At 33.0% G+C, this 17,038-nt stretch overlaps 2 protein-coding genes across 5 annotated transcripts; one reads left to right on the plus strand and one right to left on the minus strand.

The window, feature by feature from the left end:
* Positions 1–753: 753 nt before the first annotated feature.
* On the minus strand, positions 754–12,236 carry LOC106674174 (BUB3-interacting and GLEBS motif-containing protein ZNF207). 4 transcript variants are annotated; one of them, XM_014406745.2, is made up of 11 exons: positions 11,603–12,236; positions 11,353–11,479; positions 11,156–11,291; positions 7,458–7,638; positions 7,296–7,395; positions 6,906–6,997; positions 6,733–6,838; positions 6,503–6,661; positions 6,246–6,438; positions 1,327–1,418; positions 754–870 (listed from the first exon to the last, which is right to left on the minus strand). In XM_014406745.2, exons 1-11 carry the CDS (start codon positions 11,641–11,643, stop codon positions 841–843), a joined length of 1,257 nt encoding a protein of 418 aa, XP_014262231.1. In that variant the 5' UTR covers positions 11,644–12,236; the 3' UTR covers positions 754–840. The 4 variants fall into 4 exon arrangements, with proteins under 4 accessions (XP_014262231.1, XP_014262234.1, XP_014262229.1 ...); XM_014406748.2 differs by lacking the exon at positions 1,327–1,418 and having other exon boundaries at positions 11,603–12,235; XM_014406743.2 differs by lacking the exon at positions 754–870 and having other exon boundaries at positions 1,012–1,418; positions 11,603–12,235.
* A 2,020-nt stretch (positions 12,237–14,256) lies between these two features.
* Positions 14,257–15,540, plus strand: LOC106674294 (V-type proton ATPase 21 kDa proteolipid subunit-like). The gene has a single exon (XM_014406930.2). It carries the CDS (start codon positions 14,435–14,437, stop codon positions 15,062–15,064), a length of 630 nt encoding a protein of 209 aa, XP_014262416.1. The 5' UTR covers positions 14,257–14,434; the 3' UTR covers positions 15,065–15,540.
* The last annotated feature ends 1,498 nt before the right edge of the window (positions 15,541–17,038 follow it).

A 17,038-nucleotide genomic window follows, 5' to 3' on the forward strand; every position in this document is an offset into this window, starting at 1 on the left:
GTCTGTTGTTTATCAAATACAACCAATAGAAAAACTAATTTTAACATTAGGGCATTACTTATTTTAAATCTTTTATCTTTTTAAAAAAATCTCTAAATAAACTTAAGACTTGAATTTCAAGATTGAAAATTTAATTAGTTTTATAAAAATTTTAAATAAATGTCAAGTTTGAGACACTTTTACTCTACTTGTGCAGACTTATAATCTGCCATTTCTTTCTTATTATTGATTTTCTTTTTGATTAAACCATTCCAAACCTAATTAAAACTCGGGTAATAAGAAACGGGGAAGTACATTTCTTAACAAGCACTTTCAAGTTTTAAAGCTCACATAGGCTTAGTGAAATCCAGGTGAGGATTATTACTTCAGGTTGAACTCGCCAAGCCCCAAGGGGATGTCAACCATCTTGTTAAGCGTTGTACAACTTTGGAATTATTTTCCTATCAGTTTTAATGAGGTTTCCCTGCCCCCTTTTCAATTATCCTTTTAAAAAAAATAATTCTATTACAAACTTTGTAATTAATTTAAAAGTTATTTTAAAATTAAGAGTTGTCGGAGGTTGGAAATAAGTATTTTACTACAAAAACTAGGCAAAGTTAGAATTTCTCATCCTCAAAAAAAATTGATATAATAAATTACAAATTTTAATTGTTTGTACATCTTGATAACTGAAAACATAAAACTTTAAAAAATAGGAAGGTTCGAGAAATAAAAATTGAAGATTTTTTCTTTTTTATTATTATATCAAATCTCAATTAAAAATTACATATTTTGTTTTTACCAGGCATAAAAGAAAAAAGAAAAAAAACAGAAAACATCAAGGCAAGTTGATCTGTTCACTCAAAGGTTATGCATCTTGTAAGGACATTCCTAAAAAACAAAACAAAAATTCAAGAAAATATATTTCTCATTTTTAAACAATTTCTCATCTACCTTTAATTCCTAGTTAACCTATCAATACTTAATATAACTGACACACCTGATAGTTGTACTGGGAATAGAAAAAAGCCATTTTTTTGTCAATAACACATTTATTTCGAAAGTAACATTTATAAACGGTTGTACAAATAACACGTCATTATTAAAACTATCTGAACATTTGTACTTTTAATGTGCTGCTTGGCTACAACATTTAGGCAACAAAATCGGTTAATACAAAGAAAAAGAAAAATAAACTAGTCGATCGTCATGCACCAAGTGCACAGTATAGCTAAAAGAAATAAAAAGTTTCCAAGCTTGGGACATGACGTCCACACAAAAGTCACATGGAGAAAAATGATTACATATTTAGGAAAAAGGAAAATCAGAAACATTTATAGTACTTACAAATTGACAGGTAATTTGTTTTGGCACACGACTTGTCCCTAGTGAGACACGAGGGCAGATTTCAAAGCGAGAATTGTGTTTGTGTGTTGCGTCTGCAATCATTTAGAAGAAAAAGTCGGTCAAAACAACAATTTTTTGTTTAATTCATGAGAAGAAAATACAGTAAAAAGAACCGTTTAGATAATTTTCTTTTTATAAAGGTGAACATACGCACCTTAGGATGATTAAATTAGCTAAGACAAGCAAACAATTCACCAAAATCTCATCAAAACAGCAAAAAAGGTATACAAAACAAATAATAATTATGACTATAAATTACAATATTGTGCACACGAAGATTTAAAAAAAAAATATTGCGAGTCTTAGAATTTAATCTTTTTTTCTTTTTATTAATTCAATGAAAAAGGTACAAGAAAATAAATTGACATTATTTAAGAGTGAGATAGTGAGAGACAATCGCCTGTTAATACCAACAAGGGACAGACATGTCCAACAGCTCCTGTGATCGTTACCCCTTTAATACGCCTCATACTTTAACTGTTGTTAAAACAAATTGGCTCTTATTTGAGGAAACGGTCGCCTGACGTCTGAACCCGTTAAAAACACAAAAAAAATATACTTAATTATGCATGAGGAACAGAACGTCAGGGAACTTGAATCAAGTCCAACAGGATTCACGCTGTGATTTGTCTCTCAGGACTATAAGCATAATTCTTAATAAAACTGCAATTTATTATAGGGTAACCATTATTATAATTTTAAAAAATAACTAGTTAGCATAATCGAGGGTGTGCTGTGAATAGTAATTTCACCTGTCACTGCTCGAACAATGACAAGGGACGACACAAGATCATCCAACAGCGATTTTAGGTTTTCTACCTTTAACATTTTCCAAAAACGGCCGTCAAAAATTAACTAAAGGATAAATTAAAAATAAAATAAATAATAGAAAAATAAAAATTGGCTAGATACCTTTTGAAGAAGAAATGTCCACTGACTCTAACATCTTAACTGCATTTTAAAACCAAACACGTGACAAACTCAGTAAAAATTCAACACAAATAGTACCTTTGACACTGGAAATATCCTTGCATCGCGTTGACCATTAATCATAATTACAATTGATTTTACAATAACCAAGAAGTAAAAGCCATAACCTAACAGTGAACAGTTCTTACTTGACCATTGAATAAGTTATCTAGAATTTGCAACTATGCAAAATCCAGGCCAATCATTATATTTATAAAAAGAAAAACAAAGAACTAATTTAAGAATACAAGAAACTTTTTTACAAGCTTCACTGTATGTGTTAAAGAACAGACAATAAAACAGACACATTAAAACCAAATGTCAAGTTTTAAAAAATCATTTTCAATGCCTTGTTGTTTTCTTCTTTTAATCTTATAATTTAAAAAAAAAATATCTAACATTAGCATACATGTTCTCTATTTTATACCAGAAGTTCCCAATATTTACAATTTGAATTATAATGTACAATGGTCAATTGTTCATTCACTACTTGAACGTATTAGCCTTATGCAGACTTACCGTAGAACCAGTAGAAACCAGAAAAGAACTTGGGTGAATTAAATTAATTTTTACATCAGATAATATATAAAATGAATAAACCAACCTGTTCTTAGTAGGCACATAAGTTAACTTTTAGGTATCTATATTGTTACTGATGTTTTAGTTTTATTTTGTTCAGTTCCTTTTTCAAAATAGAAACTGAAAAAAAAAATTGCTTAAAAGGAAAATTGGTTTGTATAATTATGGAAATATGAACGAATAAACCTAAAGTTTCCCTCTGGTGCCTGGTTGTAAGTGGCTTGAAATTCTAATAAATATAAACTTACCATTTAAACAGATAAAAAGCTAGGGAATAAAATACATGTTTTATAATTTTCAATAACACTAAACCATTCTATATTAAGCTACCTACATTAAAGCTTAATAATTCACAAGTAGTTGCCATTCTTTTCATTTTAATTTTCATGATTTACACAAACTTGTCATGAATCAACGTAAAAATACGTTTGTCAACTTATTTTGAAAACTGAAAGCAATTTCTTTTATTCCAATGAAATAATTATGAAAACTTGAAACGTCAATTTTTTACCTATCATTTCATAAGTTTAAAATAATTAAAGTACAATGTAAAGGTAGGTGTAAATATAATTCTTATATTGAAATTGTTGATGTCTATGATGTGAATGATGAAGATTCGCTGGGATTCCTTTCCTTCTGTCGACGATCCGTGTTTGTTTGAGGACAAAATAGTTCCCTCACAAAATAAATTCCCCCACCAAACAAAAATAGCCGACTTCTCCAATTTGTTATATTACTTTGGATGTCCAAATATATACACATGTGCATATGCATATATATCACGGCTTACCTTTGCTGGTTGTAAAGAAGATTATGAGGCGAGAAATTTTCTTTTCCTCAACTTATTTCAAATTAGATAACATTTTCCTCTACAGTCGCCTTTCTCTGACTCTCTGTGCCCCGGTTCGTATTTTATCCTTTAGCACAAATCTCTCTCTATCTCTCTCTCTGTCTCGCTCTCTCTCTCTCTTTCTCTCTTTTCACCTTAGCAAATTCCATTATTAAAGGTGCATATTTTCTACTGTAATTTGATTTAATTACATTATGAATGTCAAATAAAGGATTGTTTGATAGTGTGATATTGATATTTTATCATACTAAAGTGTTATAGTGTAGCATCACGATTGATAATTCTGGACATGATAAAAAAAAAAAAAAAAAAAACTAAATATGTTTAAAACAGGAAAATACATGCATGTCGATTTTTTCATTTAATTTGTAGAAACATAATGTGGATAAATAAAAAGTTCCATAAACTACACCAACTGCCAACAAAAGATTTAGAAAAAACGTGTCATTTAGAAAGAGAGAGCAGGAGTGAGAGTGCACTTAGGGTTGGGGCCAGAGGAGGCAAAGGGCCCCCAGCAAACCTGATCATCTGAAGCGAGGAGGAATCATTGGGGCAAGTACTGGGGGGCCTGGAAAAGCCATCGGGTGGCCAGCGGCACCGTACGGGACAACTCCGGCGCTGTGGGGTGGCACAACTCCACCTATAAGACCTGAAAAACATTTTAGGTACTCAAATTATGAACACTTCAACCAAAAACGTCAAAACTCCTTAATATAAAATAAATTTTACAAATTGTTTCGGATAAAGAAAAGTTCATATAAAAAACATTGGCGATTTATTACTTATCTTATATGCAAGAATAACTGAAAAATCCTTTTGTGAATTTTGGCAGTAAATAGATTTAACATGCCCACACAATTTTAATATGTACTCACACAATTATGTACTTACAGCCCAGATTTAATTCAATTTACCGTTTTCAAGGACGGCAATGTAAATCTTTCAGATTTATAAATCACATCGCTGAGTCATTTGAGAACTCGATTCTCAAGTTTGCAGTGTTAGTAGTTCTGGGTTTTAATCGCGGCATTGCCTTCAAAAAACTTTAAAAGAAATTTGAAAAAATTTGAACTTATCTGACCTACCGGAATGAAGCGAGCCTTTCTGTCTCTCATCTCAGTCCCTTCCCCCTCACATGACAAATTAAAATCCCGAGTTTCCTGTGGGACTTGAATGGACCTTATTAAAAATACAAAAATTCCTTTAAAAAAATATTGATGAAAGCCAGCATAATATGAAGTCTGACCAAAATCATCGAAAGGAAATCAATCATGATCAAGAGGTTCATCAGAGGGAAACAGATTCTGGCCTGACAGAAATGAAAAGCGAGCAAATACCGCCACTTTCAAAAGGCAGTAATATACTTAAGGAAATTAGCAAAACGGTCCTTAGGAAAGATTTCAAATTGGTATGGTCATAAAGTAGGGTTAAAATCACCTGATTAAGTCACAGTGGGCATGGATTTCTTTAAATCATAAAAAGCCCAAGAATTGGAAATGATCCCATTGAAATATGGAGAAGAAAAATTACTGAAATATTTTTTTAAAAAGTATTGTATCTTGCATATGACACATTTTAATTTAAAACAAAAACCATTAAGCACCGTTAAGGACTTAAATTTAATATTTTAAGTTCTAGTCTAATGTTTTAATACAATGGACAGTAACGCCTCAAGACATTTGCAAGTCTCTGGCAGAATTATAAATATGATGCATTCACTTTCACTTCATGAGGCATCTTGCAAATATCACCCATGATGAACCTCAAGAGGTCTCACGCAATCTTGACAATTCTTGTGCTTAACTTTATTTCTGTTAGATATATCACACATTCATTAGTGTTTCTGTGAAAAGTATTGACATGAGACAAGTTCACTTTTTGAGTTTAACCAAAAGCAAAAACCAGCGAGAAACAAAGCAAGAGAGAATCACATTATCAACTAACAGACCTTATCACGATATGTCCCTTAACAAAGCTAAATAGCAGTATCAAGTAATCTAACCTCTCTCAGAATATTTTTATGTTAACTTCATTATGTGATCATTTAACTCATGAGAAATTCAATTCACAAATGCAAATTGCTTTTAATTAATTTTACTGAATATTTATTTTGTACAAATATAAGTATTGCTTTTAAAGTTTAAAGTAGTCAAGACCCTTTTTATATTTATAAAAAAGGCTTAAAAACAAAACAAAAAGAGAGTGAAGTGAAATTTTAAAAGAACCTGTAAAAAAAACAATTTTACCTCACCTCGCTAAATTTCAATGTTGAAAATACATAAACCGTCACATCCATTTGCACGAAATAGATGATAATTCCAAAGTAAAATTAATAATCGAAGCAAAAAAAAATCAATGTTTTATTTACTTAGCTAAAAGAAAAAATCAAATTGTACTTACAGGATTTTTAAGCAGTACAAAATGTTAAGAGTAATTTGCGGACAGAATTAAGGGAAATTACCTGGATGAATTGGCATTTGGTGCGGCCTAAGAATAGGCATACTTGCAGATATGAGAGGTATTGTTTGAGGTGCTCTCATAAGCGGAGGGCATGTTGCCATCGACATTATTGCAACGCTAGAAGCAGGAGGGAGCATCCCAGCAGAAGCTGGGACTGAAAGTCCTGGTATCCTACCTACTTGTAACCTTCGTTCCTGTACACAAAAAAACTCAATAAATAAAACAAATAATTTTAGTTTTAAAAAATTTAACACAAACCTCTGTCGCTTGCTGTTGCTGTTGGTGCTGTTGTTGTGAATGTGATGGTGTATTAGTATGAGATGAGCTTGCTTGTGATGGAGACGAAGTGGGAGTTTCGTCTGCTGGCTCACTAGGAGTTCTGACTTGTGATTTGATCATTTTAGCTTTATACTCCTCCTGAAAATGTCATATTTTCATGATTATTAAATATTAATAATTAAAATACTACTAATAATATGGATAATTACCATTGAAATATCCTCAGGGGGATGAATGATTTTACTCGAACCACCGACATTATTAATAAGAGCTACTTTTTGTGGTTCAGACTGTCCACTGGATGAATTGGATCCCCTATAGTATATAAAAAGAGTTAATTTTTTGCATTTTTATAATGTTAATAAATTATAAAATTACAAACCCAAATGCTGGGAATGTTGGTTTTACAGGACCAATCGTTGCAGTTGAAGTGGTTTTTGAATCACTAGTACCTGCATGGCTCGATGTTGAAGCCTTGAAATAAAATAAAATCATTTATTAAATGCAATTGTTACTGCAGTAGCTAAGTGGTCAGTGTGATAAAATTTCAGCTTGTAGAGACCCCATGATCATGTGTCCCAATCCCAAAAATTTTTTGCTGCCCCAATAATATGGTATTTACACATTACAATATTCTGGCTAATATGCAACAATAAGGTCATAAAAAATAATAAAATAAAAAATAAATTAATTTAATTAGCTTTGAAGAGGGCGAAAACTATTTATTTATTTATTTTTATTTAACCTATTTTAAATAAAACAAAATACTTACAATTGCTGCAGCACTAGGAAAGAGTGGTTTATTCTGTAGATGTGGTGATGGAACATTAGGCGGTCCAGATGGAATTGGTCCACCAGGCATCATACCAAGTCTGAACATTTAAACAAACAAAATGAACACGCATTCAAAAGCGCATTGGAAAAAATAACTCACCCAGGAGGCATAAAGGGTGGTATGGGACCCATGGGGCCCATCAATGGTCCCATTGGAGGAAAACCAGGGTGCCCTGGCATGGCACCAGGGATTGATGGTGCACCCGCCATCACACCAGGCATGTCTGCCTTTTTCTTTGGAGTGGGTTCGTCCTCCCCACTGCTGGGTGAACCCGCACGACCTGAAACATTAGTCTTTGTTAATACATTAATAATTAATTAATGTTTATATGTTACAAAACAAAAGTCATTAAAGATTACAATTTTATTTGTGTTCAAATAAGATTTTTTATTTATATTTCTTTAGCCAGTTTGACAAAATGAAATTACCAACAACATAATCAAAATAAAATGTACTTTTCTACTCTATTTCTGATGTGTCAAAAAATATTTTATATTTTTTTTATTTATTTATTACCTATACATGATAGTATATTATACAAATATGTACACATGATTAATGTATCACACAGCACAACTACTGCACCGGTAGAACACGTTTTGTGGAGCCAGACATTGCTGGCACTCAGTGTGTATGATTAAGGAGGTGTCCAAAAATAAAAAATAACATCACCTTTCATAATTAATTCGTCTTCATGCTAGTAATATCTTGTTTTTCATTTCTATGAGAGGGCATGAAGAATATCATTTAGTAGTGGGTTTTTGTTACCAGATGTTGGGAGAATAAGCTACTGTTAACACTTTGGCCCTTAAAACCGTTCTTTTTATTGTGTTACCATCCCTTCAAAGTACAATTTTACCTTTCAACCCCATACCAAGACCAGAAACCCTAGCAGTGATGAACCCAGACAACAATAGACAATTTGTGTGGAATCATCAGCAGAGGAGACATGTCAAGGTTGCACCAGAATACAGTTAAATTTCCTTATAACGCGCCCGCTTATAACAATTTCCCAGCTATAACACTCTTTACCCTCAGTCCCAAAACGATTTTTCAACAAAAATTTTATTCATTTTAATACTCTGATCGCCCGGTTATAATGTTCCAATTTGAGATTTTAAAAAAATTGTTAAATACATACACACAAAATAGGTCATAAAAAAACGAGAATAAACAAATACAAATATATATATANATATAATCATTCAGATGACTGGAGACTGGTTTTCACAATGGCTACACAAGTGGGCTGTCAAACTAAAAGATCACAAGATATTTTTGCTCTAAGGCAACAGTGTTGCACATCTAAAAAATGTTGATCTGCAAAACTTCAAGCTAGTTTTATTCACTAGTTTTCGTGGTCCACTTGACCATCTAATATCATTCAATTAATTAAGGTTTTTAGTTTCAAGTCAGTGTCACGAGCGGGATTCGAACCCACGACCTTCGGCTTGATACGCCACTACTCTACCACTTGAGCTATCGTGACTTCGATCCACTTGGGTACTAACTTCCCATCTCAACCCACCTTTTGAATTTTCCCTCCTTTTTGCCATTTTTCCAATGTCGTGTAATCTATTTAATTCTCGGCGACAAATGAAATGGCCATGGAGAGCTTTAGTGAAGTATACTTCATTTTAACTCATTAAATTCACTAGTTTTCCTGGTCCGCTTGACCATTTAATATCATTCAATTAATTAAGGTTTTTAGTTGAGATAAAAAAGTCAGTGTCACGAGCGGGATTCGAACCCACCTTCGGCTTGATACGCTGCTACTCTACCACTTGAGCTATTATGACTAAAAAACTTAATTAATCACATATTAAAACATTAATTACCATATACAGTCCATGCTTTTAAATAAATTTTGTTCATTTTAGGCTGTTTTTATGATTTCCCAGTAATAGTGCTTTCCCAGTTGTGCTGTTTTACTTTGAACCTCAGAAGAGAATTATAACAAAGTTTAACTGTAATGAGTTTTCGGTGGGCTGTATGTCTGTATGAGTTTCTGAGTTCCCTTCTAATAAGAAGCTGCTACACTTCACTTGGAATGATTTTACCCAAATTCTGAATAAATTGAGTTTTGAAGTTACCTCACGTCGATTTCTTTGACTAAATATTAAAGTTTTTCATAACAAGACTTGATTATGATATATTTTCAATCGTATTCAAACCAGAGGCGATGACTGGTGAGCGATATTATGTCAGACAAAATCCATTTTTCGTCTTAATGAATTAGCCCTTATAATAAATAGCCCCAAAACATTAAATGATGAAAATATCTAAACAATAAAATAAATAAAAACCACATGGATTGTTCATCGGAAAATATCCTCCTAATTAACCTACACCAAAAAAATGCTTGTTTTAGCAAAGTATAGACTTTCACAAGTGTATAATAGGATTTCAAGGCCAATTTTTGTTTTAACTTTCTTCAAAATTTTCTTACTTTTTCATTAATATTTGACCAATTTAGTTACGATACACTCACTCCTACTTGTTTGATTTATGTGTATTTAACTATTTTATAAACAAAAAACAAAACAACGCAAGTAAATCGAACAGGAAACAATCAACTATGATGTTTACAAGTTTCAACTCATGACTCATTACTCATAAACTGAACATTCTTACGACATATTTTGTTTAAATTTAATTGATTAACAACTAAGTTGAATAATGATTACACACGAGAATGAAATATTTTAAGAAAAAAATTATTTCATTTGTTGGAAAAAATGTTCGAAATTGGATTTGAAGAATTCTGAATTTAAAGAACATTGGAATAATCCAAGACGGCACATGCAGATTCTGCAAAGAGGCAGAGGAGACAGCAACACACTTATTAACAAACTGTGGTGCTACACTTGCCCCAAGGAGGAAGTATTTTAGGATGACTGTAGAAGAGATTCAACTACTGAAACCAGGCCTATTAATCAAGTTCCTTGATGAAAAAGGACTCACCAGTGTGCTTTAGGCACAAAACGGGGGATACAATAGCTCTTAAAAGGGCCCAGTGTATCATATCCCGACTAATACATCTACATTTAAGTTATATGTGTTATCTGTGATGTTGCTAAGTATATTAGTTAGGTATTTTGTCATATCGTATGTAGGGGAATTTTCAGATGAAATTATTGGTCTTAGAGGGTGTTCAGGTTTATGAATTTTGGCAGATCTGTCTAGTTTCGGGAGCATTGGAGAATTGTTTCAGACTTATTTGTAGGTGTATATGTCAATTTCTTTTTTTTTTTTAATGTTTCTTGAAGGATTTTGTTGGTCGGTTTGATGAGAGATGGAGTAGGATCTGATTTAAGTTTGCTGTATGTGTTTTTGTCGTTGATAATTTTTTCATTGTACTCTTTTTTGCTTATTGCTACTGTCCGTTTTGTTTTATCAGCATAAAGAATATATCAAGATTATTTCTGAAAATTTTTGTTTTGTTTTAGTGTGTTTGTTGTGATGTGTTGTGTTGATTTATAGTTAGATGTTGTAAATGATTTGTTATTGAGTTAATACATTTTGACCGTGTTGTCTTTTTCTTCTTGTTTTTGTTGACTTTTGGATTGAATAGTCTACATCAGTCGTATTGAGCTTCTATCACACCTATCCTTGGCCTTAATTGTCCTGATTATTGAAGATTATTTGCAATCGAAAATGTGTAACAGCCTGGTTGAGTAAATGATATTCGGTAATCAACCATGGAGCCTGATAGGATACATTTCCTTGGTTGAAAATATAATTATTGTTATATAACTTACAAGCATTGTTTCATGTAAGCAAGAAATAAAATTTACCGTGTTTTCCCTGTTTTTGTCGCTCGTGTTCTCGAAGGTCGTCTGGGGGGATGCCTTCCATTCCATAAATTTCTATGTCAATGTTTGACCTTGTCGACATCGAATTCGGCACTTTATCAATCGCTTCTTTATGTACCTGAAATAAACAATTTATGAATAATCGACACTAAGGAAAAGTTCAGATTTTTTCTTTTTACCTGCATGCAGTGAATCGAGAGCCCAGGGCCGGTGTACAGCTTCTTGTGGCAGATGTGGCATTTGAAATGTTTGGCTTTCTGGTGTTGAATGAGAATCTTCTCATCGTCGAATTCTCGGTTGCAATACCTGTTTTGCTAAATTAAGGAAAATAGACTGTACAATATTGAGAATTACCCACCTTCGGTTTTTAAAATAGATTGGCGTCGGGGCTGATGTGAATAATATATTTGAAAAGTTTCAAAAGGATACCAACACCAGGGTTTCGACTGCTTCTTCTTTTTCCTTCCCATTTTTCGAAATTTGCGTCCAAAATTTGTGGAGAAACGCGTTCCTCGCCTGCGGATTCGGAGTGACTGAAGCGAAAAGGAAGTCCAACCCGAGTATCCGTAAATCCCGACTCGCCGAATCTCCGGCCCTTTCACTTTTCTCCGAATCAACGGCAAATAATTATTGGGACGTTGAAAAAAACAAACTTTTAATCGACGTGAAAAGGCTAGACTAAAAGCCCGAGATTAGGTTTCACCCATTTTATTGGACCAAAGCACGGGCCACGAACGCCGAACTGCCGAACGGATCTACGATCATCCCTTCCAAGAGAGGTACATCGATTTATTGTTCATCGATGTCGATCCGTAATAAGAATTGACTCACTTTTTCTTCACTTACGTAATATTACTGCAAGGACAATTGTTTCACTTTGTTTAACGCACAAATCAATCGACGCATTTGTTATATTTTAGTGGACTTTGTACAAAAAAAAGTACAAATCGTATTGAATAGGAAAAACTTACACTATAAAAATTTAATATACATTTTCAATACAAAAACAAAATGTAGGCACCTTTATTCACACGAAAGAAATTGCTAAAGGCACACAGCAAACGTTTTAAATAAAAATAAAACTATGTCCCATGTGGTAACAGCAATTAAAAAAATAAACGCATAAAAAGCCATATTTTTTATTATTTTAACGTACTTATTTGCTCTAGAAGGAAATATATACAGATTGGTTGTTTCTAGTTTTTTGTATACATATATTATTATATAAATATAAATGATGTAAATTTACATTGTTCATATCTTGGACATAAATTTAGCTTTATAAACATAGTAAAATAATAATAAATATCAACAATAATAACAGCAATAATAGTAATAAAACATAAAATAAATTATACAAAACAATAATATATTATTTAAAATGGATAGAGGAAACAATTTGCCTAGGACAGCTAGTAAGTTTTACTGATAGCACAAACAAAAAATAACAAAATGTAGATGCGTACATTTATTCTCACGAAAGAAAATGCTAAAAGCACACATCAAACGTTTTAAATAAAAATAAAACTATGTCCCATGTGGTAACAGCAATTAAAAAAATAAATACATTAAGAAAAGCCGTATTTTATTTATTAACGTACCATACTTGCTATAGAATGAAATGTATATAGATTGATCGCTGTGTTCCTTTAACAAATATAACTGATATAAATTTACCTTTTTATTTTTATTTAATTTATTCATTTAAAGATACAAATAAGCTTTTTTTAACTCCCTTACATGTATGTACATATCTTAGAAATAAATTTAGCTTTATAAACAAAGTAAAATAATAATATATATATAAATATATATATTCATACGGAGCAAAAATCCTTTTACAAAGAATATAAATCATGATGTTCTAAACAATTTAAATAGTATATAAACAAAATTTATAAAATAACAAGAACAAAACAACATCAATCATTAATAATAATAAACAATAAGCTATATTTATACATTTTATATAATATTTTATATAATACAACTAAAAAGGACCAAGATGTGACCAATCATTTTTTTAACTTTTTGCAAACCAAAGATTCATTGCTATTGTATCTGCATTCTCTGCCTAAAGCACACCGGTGAGTCCTATTTCATCAAGGAACTTGATTAGTAGGTTCGATTTCAGTGGTTGAATTTCTTCTATGGTCACACTGTACATCCCAAAGCACTTCCTCCTCGGGGCAAGTGTAGCACCACAGTTTGTTTGTAGGTGTGTTGGTGTTTCCTCTGACTCTTTGTAGAATCAGCATGTGCCGTCTTAGATTAATTATTCAATCTTCTTTAAGTGTCCATTTTGCTTGCAGTGTTCTGTTGAGAATCCTGTTAGGATTCACATTTTTTTTCCTTTGACACCTTCTGTATGTAACTTCTTTCCTTCTGAAATTTTTTAGGATTCTTGGATTGTTTGTGTCCAATGAGTGAATTCCGTTATTCCTTCATTTTCTTTTTGTCCTTCTATCTAAGGTACTCATTGATAGTGTGGGCTCCTACAGAAGGGTTCTGGTCCTATAGCGGTATAGCAGCTCCTTTCCTTGCAAGGGTGTCATCTTTCTCAGTACCTTCTACTCCCATGTGTCCTGGGACACAGCAGAGGCCGATTTTGTTCTGAGTACCTAATAAATTTAATTTGGTTTTGCAGTTCAACACCATCTTTGAACTAATGATATTTGAGCTTAGTGCTTTGGTGGCTGCTTGCCTATCTGATATGATAGCTATGTTCTTGTTTTTGTTAGTTGGTGAGTAAACAGATAATTAAAAAAAAAAGCTTTTTCTTTAAAATATTATCCAAGAGTTGTAAAGTGTTTGAGTATAGTGTTCACCATCTGCAAAGCGTAAATCGCGGTCTATCTTTTGAAGGCCAGTTTGACAGCGGCAATCGATTTTTTTTCTTTTGATTCTATCGAAGGTCTTGTTATACATCTATTACAGATTTACCGAATTATAATCAAAAAATTTTTACTTTATAGATTTCTGATAAAAAGAATTGTTTGTTGCTTCATTTTTTACGAAGGTCGATTATTTATTATAGTTGAATAAATATAAAATGACCTTGTTGTCGATCATGTCCGATTGAGAAACAGATGTTTTGGGAAAAGTGGGCTGGGCACTTTTAGTTTTATCCCGTACCCTTCTGTCGTACGTTAGGCGAGAGTCGTACGCCTATCGAGTTGGAAACAGAGTGAAAGGGGGCGGAGCAGAAGTCGGTTCGACCGCAGTTTTCCGAATCAACCAGTTTTCCGTAAATCGCCAAAAATGAGGTATATTTTGCTGAACACTTTAGTAGGCGGTATGTCGTTCGCCGTGGTCGTCATCGCGTTCTTTTACACGGTCATCCTGGGCAAAGGGGAAACCCTCAGCATCGGGTGGTTCCTCGAGGCCACATCCCCTTACATGTGGTGCGCATTGGGGATCGCCTTGTCCGTCTCTCTGTCCGTGGTGGGTGCAGCTCTGGGCATCCACACGACTGGAGTTTCCATCATCGGGGGTGGTGTGAAGGCACCTAGGATCAAGACCAAGAACCTCATCTCAGTCATTTTCTGTGAAGCGGTGGCCATCTACGGCCTCATCACGGCCATCGTACTCTCCGGATACCTGGAAAAGTTCGATACGGACAAAGTCCTTGAAAATAATGCCAAGCAGTACATCTGGCTCTCTGGCTATGTCATGTTTGGGGCTGGCCTCTCCGTCGGATTGGTCAATCTATGCTGTGGCATCGCAGTTGGCATCGTCGGCTCTGGTGCAGCCCTCTCAGATGCGGCCAATCCTTCTCTTTTTGTTAAAATCCTCATCGTCGAAATTTTTGGCAGTGCTATCGGTCTCTTTGGCCTTATCGTCGGCATGTATATGACGTCTAAAATTAAAATGAACGTCTCTGGCAAATAAGTTGTCTTATAATGATTTTTAACTAAAGAAAATAAGTATGGTGAAAAGTACTTAAAATTATAAATATAATACTATCTGATGGATTTTAATTAATACACCTCCCAGCCATTGATCAAAAACCTTTTAAAGAAGGTTTTTTTATCAACAAAAAAAAATCTGTAGACATTTTTAGAAACCAATCTTCATTTAATTTGTAAAATACTTCACATTCCCTTAATTTTATGTATCGTTACAATTTCATGTTTTAAAAACAGAAATAAAAGATGTAAAAAGTTCAGTTTTTTGTTGTATAATAATTCTATTTGTATATAAATATTAGAAAAGTATTATATATGATTTAGTCTTCTGTATACTGTATAGTTGTATGTATAGATCGTATATGTATCAGTTGAACACTGCAACTCCTCAATCTCTCCTCGAGAAAATTGTAAATGCAATGTTGATTACAATAATAAAAACAATATTCCAATATAAAAGTTAGCTTTCTTTTACTTTCTAACCCATCCCGTTACATTTCTGTTTGATATAATAAAAGTGCTCACAGATAACTAAACTATTTAAAACTCACCGCAAAAGTTTAAAAATTGAAGGCCATTTAGTAAAGAAATTATAAATTAAGAAATGCAATTCTTCAAAGCAGTTGTCCAAAGAGAAGTTTATGCAAGGCAATTAAATAATAATGAAAACGCAGACAGAATGGCAAGAGAGGCCACCTCAAATGGTAATTCTTGGAATGGGGTTCGCTTCACTGACTTCTGTTTTCACTTTAGGTAGCTCACTTCTGAGGCTTGAACAGGGTTGTGAATCCTCTTCCAAACCCTCCCGAAAAGAAGAAACCATTCTAACCCGGCTAAGAATAGCTCCAGGCTCACCCATAGTTTCCTCCTTTAAAGAACCCCTAAACGTATATGTCCAATCTGTACATGTTTAAATCTAGAGCACCTTGTTAAGCTTTAGGTTTTACCAGACTCCAAAGCTTTTTCAAGGGCTCCCATGTGTATCCTTCCTTTGTGCTTTTCCGCTCCTAGAATTAGGAATCAGCCTACATAAGCCTTTGCACCAACAGAGGACTTTGCTCCACTGTTTTACTTCTTAGCACTATCTGCACAGGCTTGGTTCTGCCACTCCGAGTCTATACATATTCCTCCAGAGACTGCAGTGTCCAGTTAGCAGTACTATTATTCTAATCCTAGCATGTTCTAGATTTAATAGTTCCTCTGTTAGTTTCTGCAATGGTCATTTGATAAACTTTTCGCATGCCTCTGTCCCGGGCTACATTCCCATTAAGCGGAGGACTTATTATTAACCCATTGTCTAATGGATTCACGTTTTTGGCAGTACATCTATCACTATTTCCCACGTCATAGTTGATTGTCCTTAATACGCCTCTATAAGAACCCTCAATCAAATCCACAAAGTCCTAAAATCAACACCAATAAACAAGATTTTTAACTTCTTCATCAATATCAAACTAATAAATAAAATTTAATTTCCTATGCCCCCAACTTTTGTTTCCTCTACTGGCGACCCAGTCTCGGTCAGCGTTAGGCTGGATTGAGGCACCCGAGTCTCTGAGTACCTCAAGTGAGCTTGGAGGTATAAAAAAAAAAAAAAAATAATAATAACCTACTGTACATGTTCAAGGACCATAATATTAACATAGTAATAATTTTTTGTTTAAATTTGCACTAGAAAAATAAAAAAATTAAAACCCCTAATAAGAATGCAAATATTATTTACTAGAAAAATAATGAGAGAAAATATCAATGATTGGATAAATATGGAAAAAAGATCATATTTAAAAATAGGTTTAATTCTAACTTCAGTTAGTTTGAAGTTGATTATATTTATATTATAAAAAACCACAAAGTGGAATATTTTTTCCATAATTTTATTTTTTTCTCAATTTAATTACTAAATATAATTTGTACAAACATTTAATTAACTGTCGTAGAGTAATATGATAAATTTAAT

The sequence above is a fragment of the Cimex lectularius genome, unplaced genomic scaffold (genome assembly GCF_000648675.2).
Source record: "Cimex lectularius strain Harlan isolate CLEC.00 unplaced genomic scaffold, Clec_2.1 scaffold63, whole genome shotgun sequence".
NCBI classification, from domain to species: domain Eukaryota; kingdom Metazoa; phylum Arthropoda; class Insecta; order Hemiptera; family Cimicidae; genus Cimex; species Cimex lectularius.

Excerpts from the sequence above, each read along its gene's own strand:
- LOC106674174 (XM_014406743.2), bottom strand. The coding sequence starts at position 11,643 with ATGGGAAGGAAAAAGAAGAAGCAGTCGAAACCCTGGTGTTG. Across the intron at positions 11,480-11,602 it reads CAGTCGAAACCCTGGTGTTG|GTATTGCAACCGAGAATTCG; the intron begins GTATCCTTTTGA and ends TTAGCAAAACAG. Across the intron at positions 7,639-11,155 it reads ACAAAAACAGGGAAAACACG|GTCGTGCGGGTTCACCCAGC; the intron begins GTAAATTTTATT and ends CTAATGTTTCAG.
- LOC106674294 (XM_014406930.2), top strand. The coding sequence starts at position 14,435 with ATGAGGTATATTTTGCTGAACACTTTAGTAGGCGGTATGTCGTTCGCC.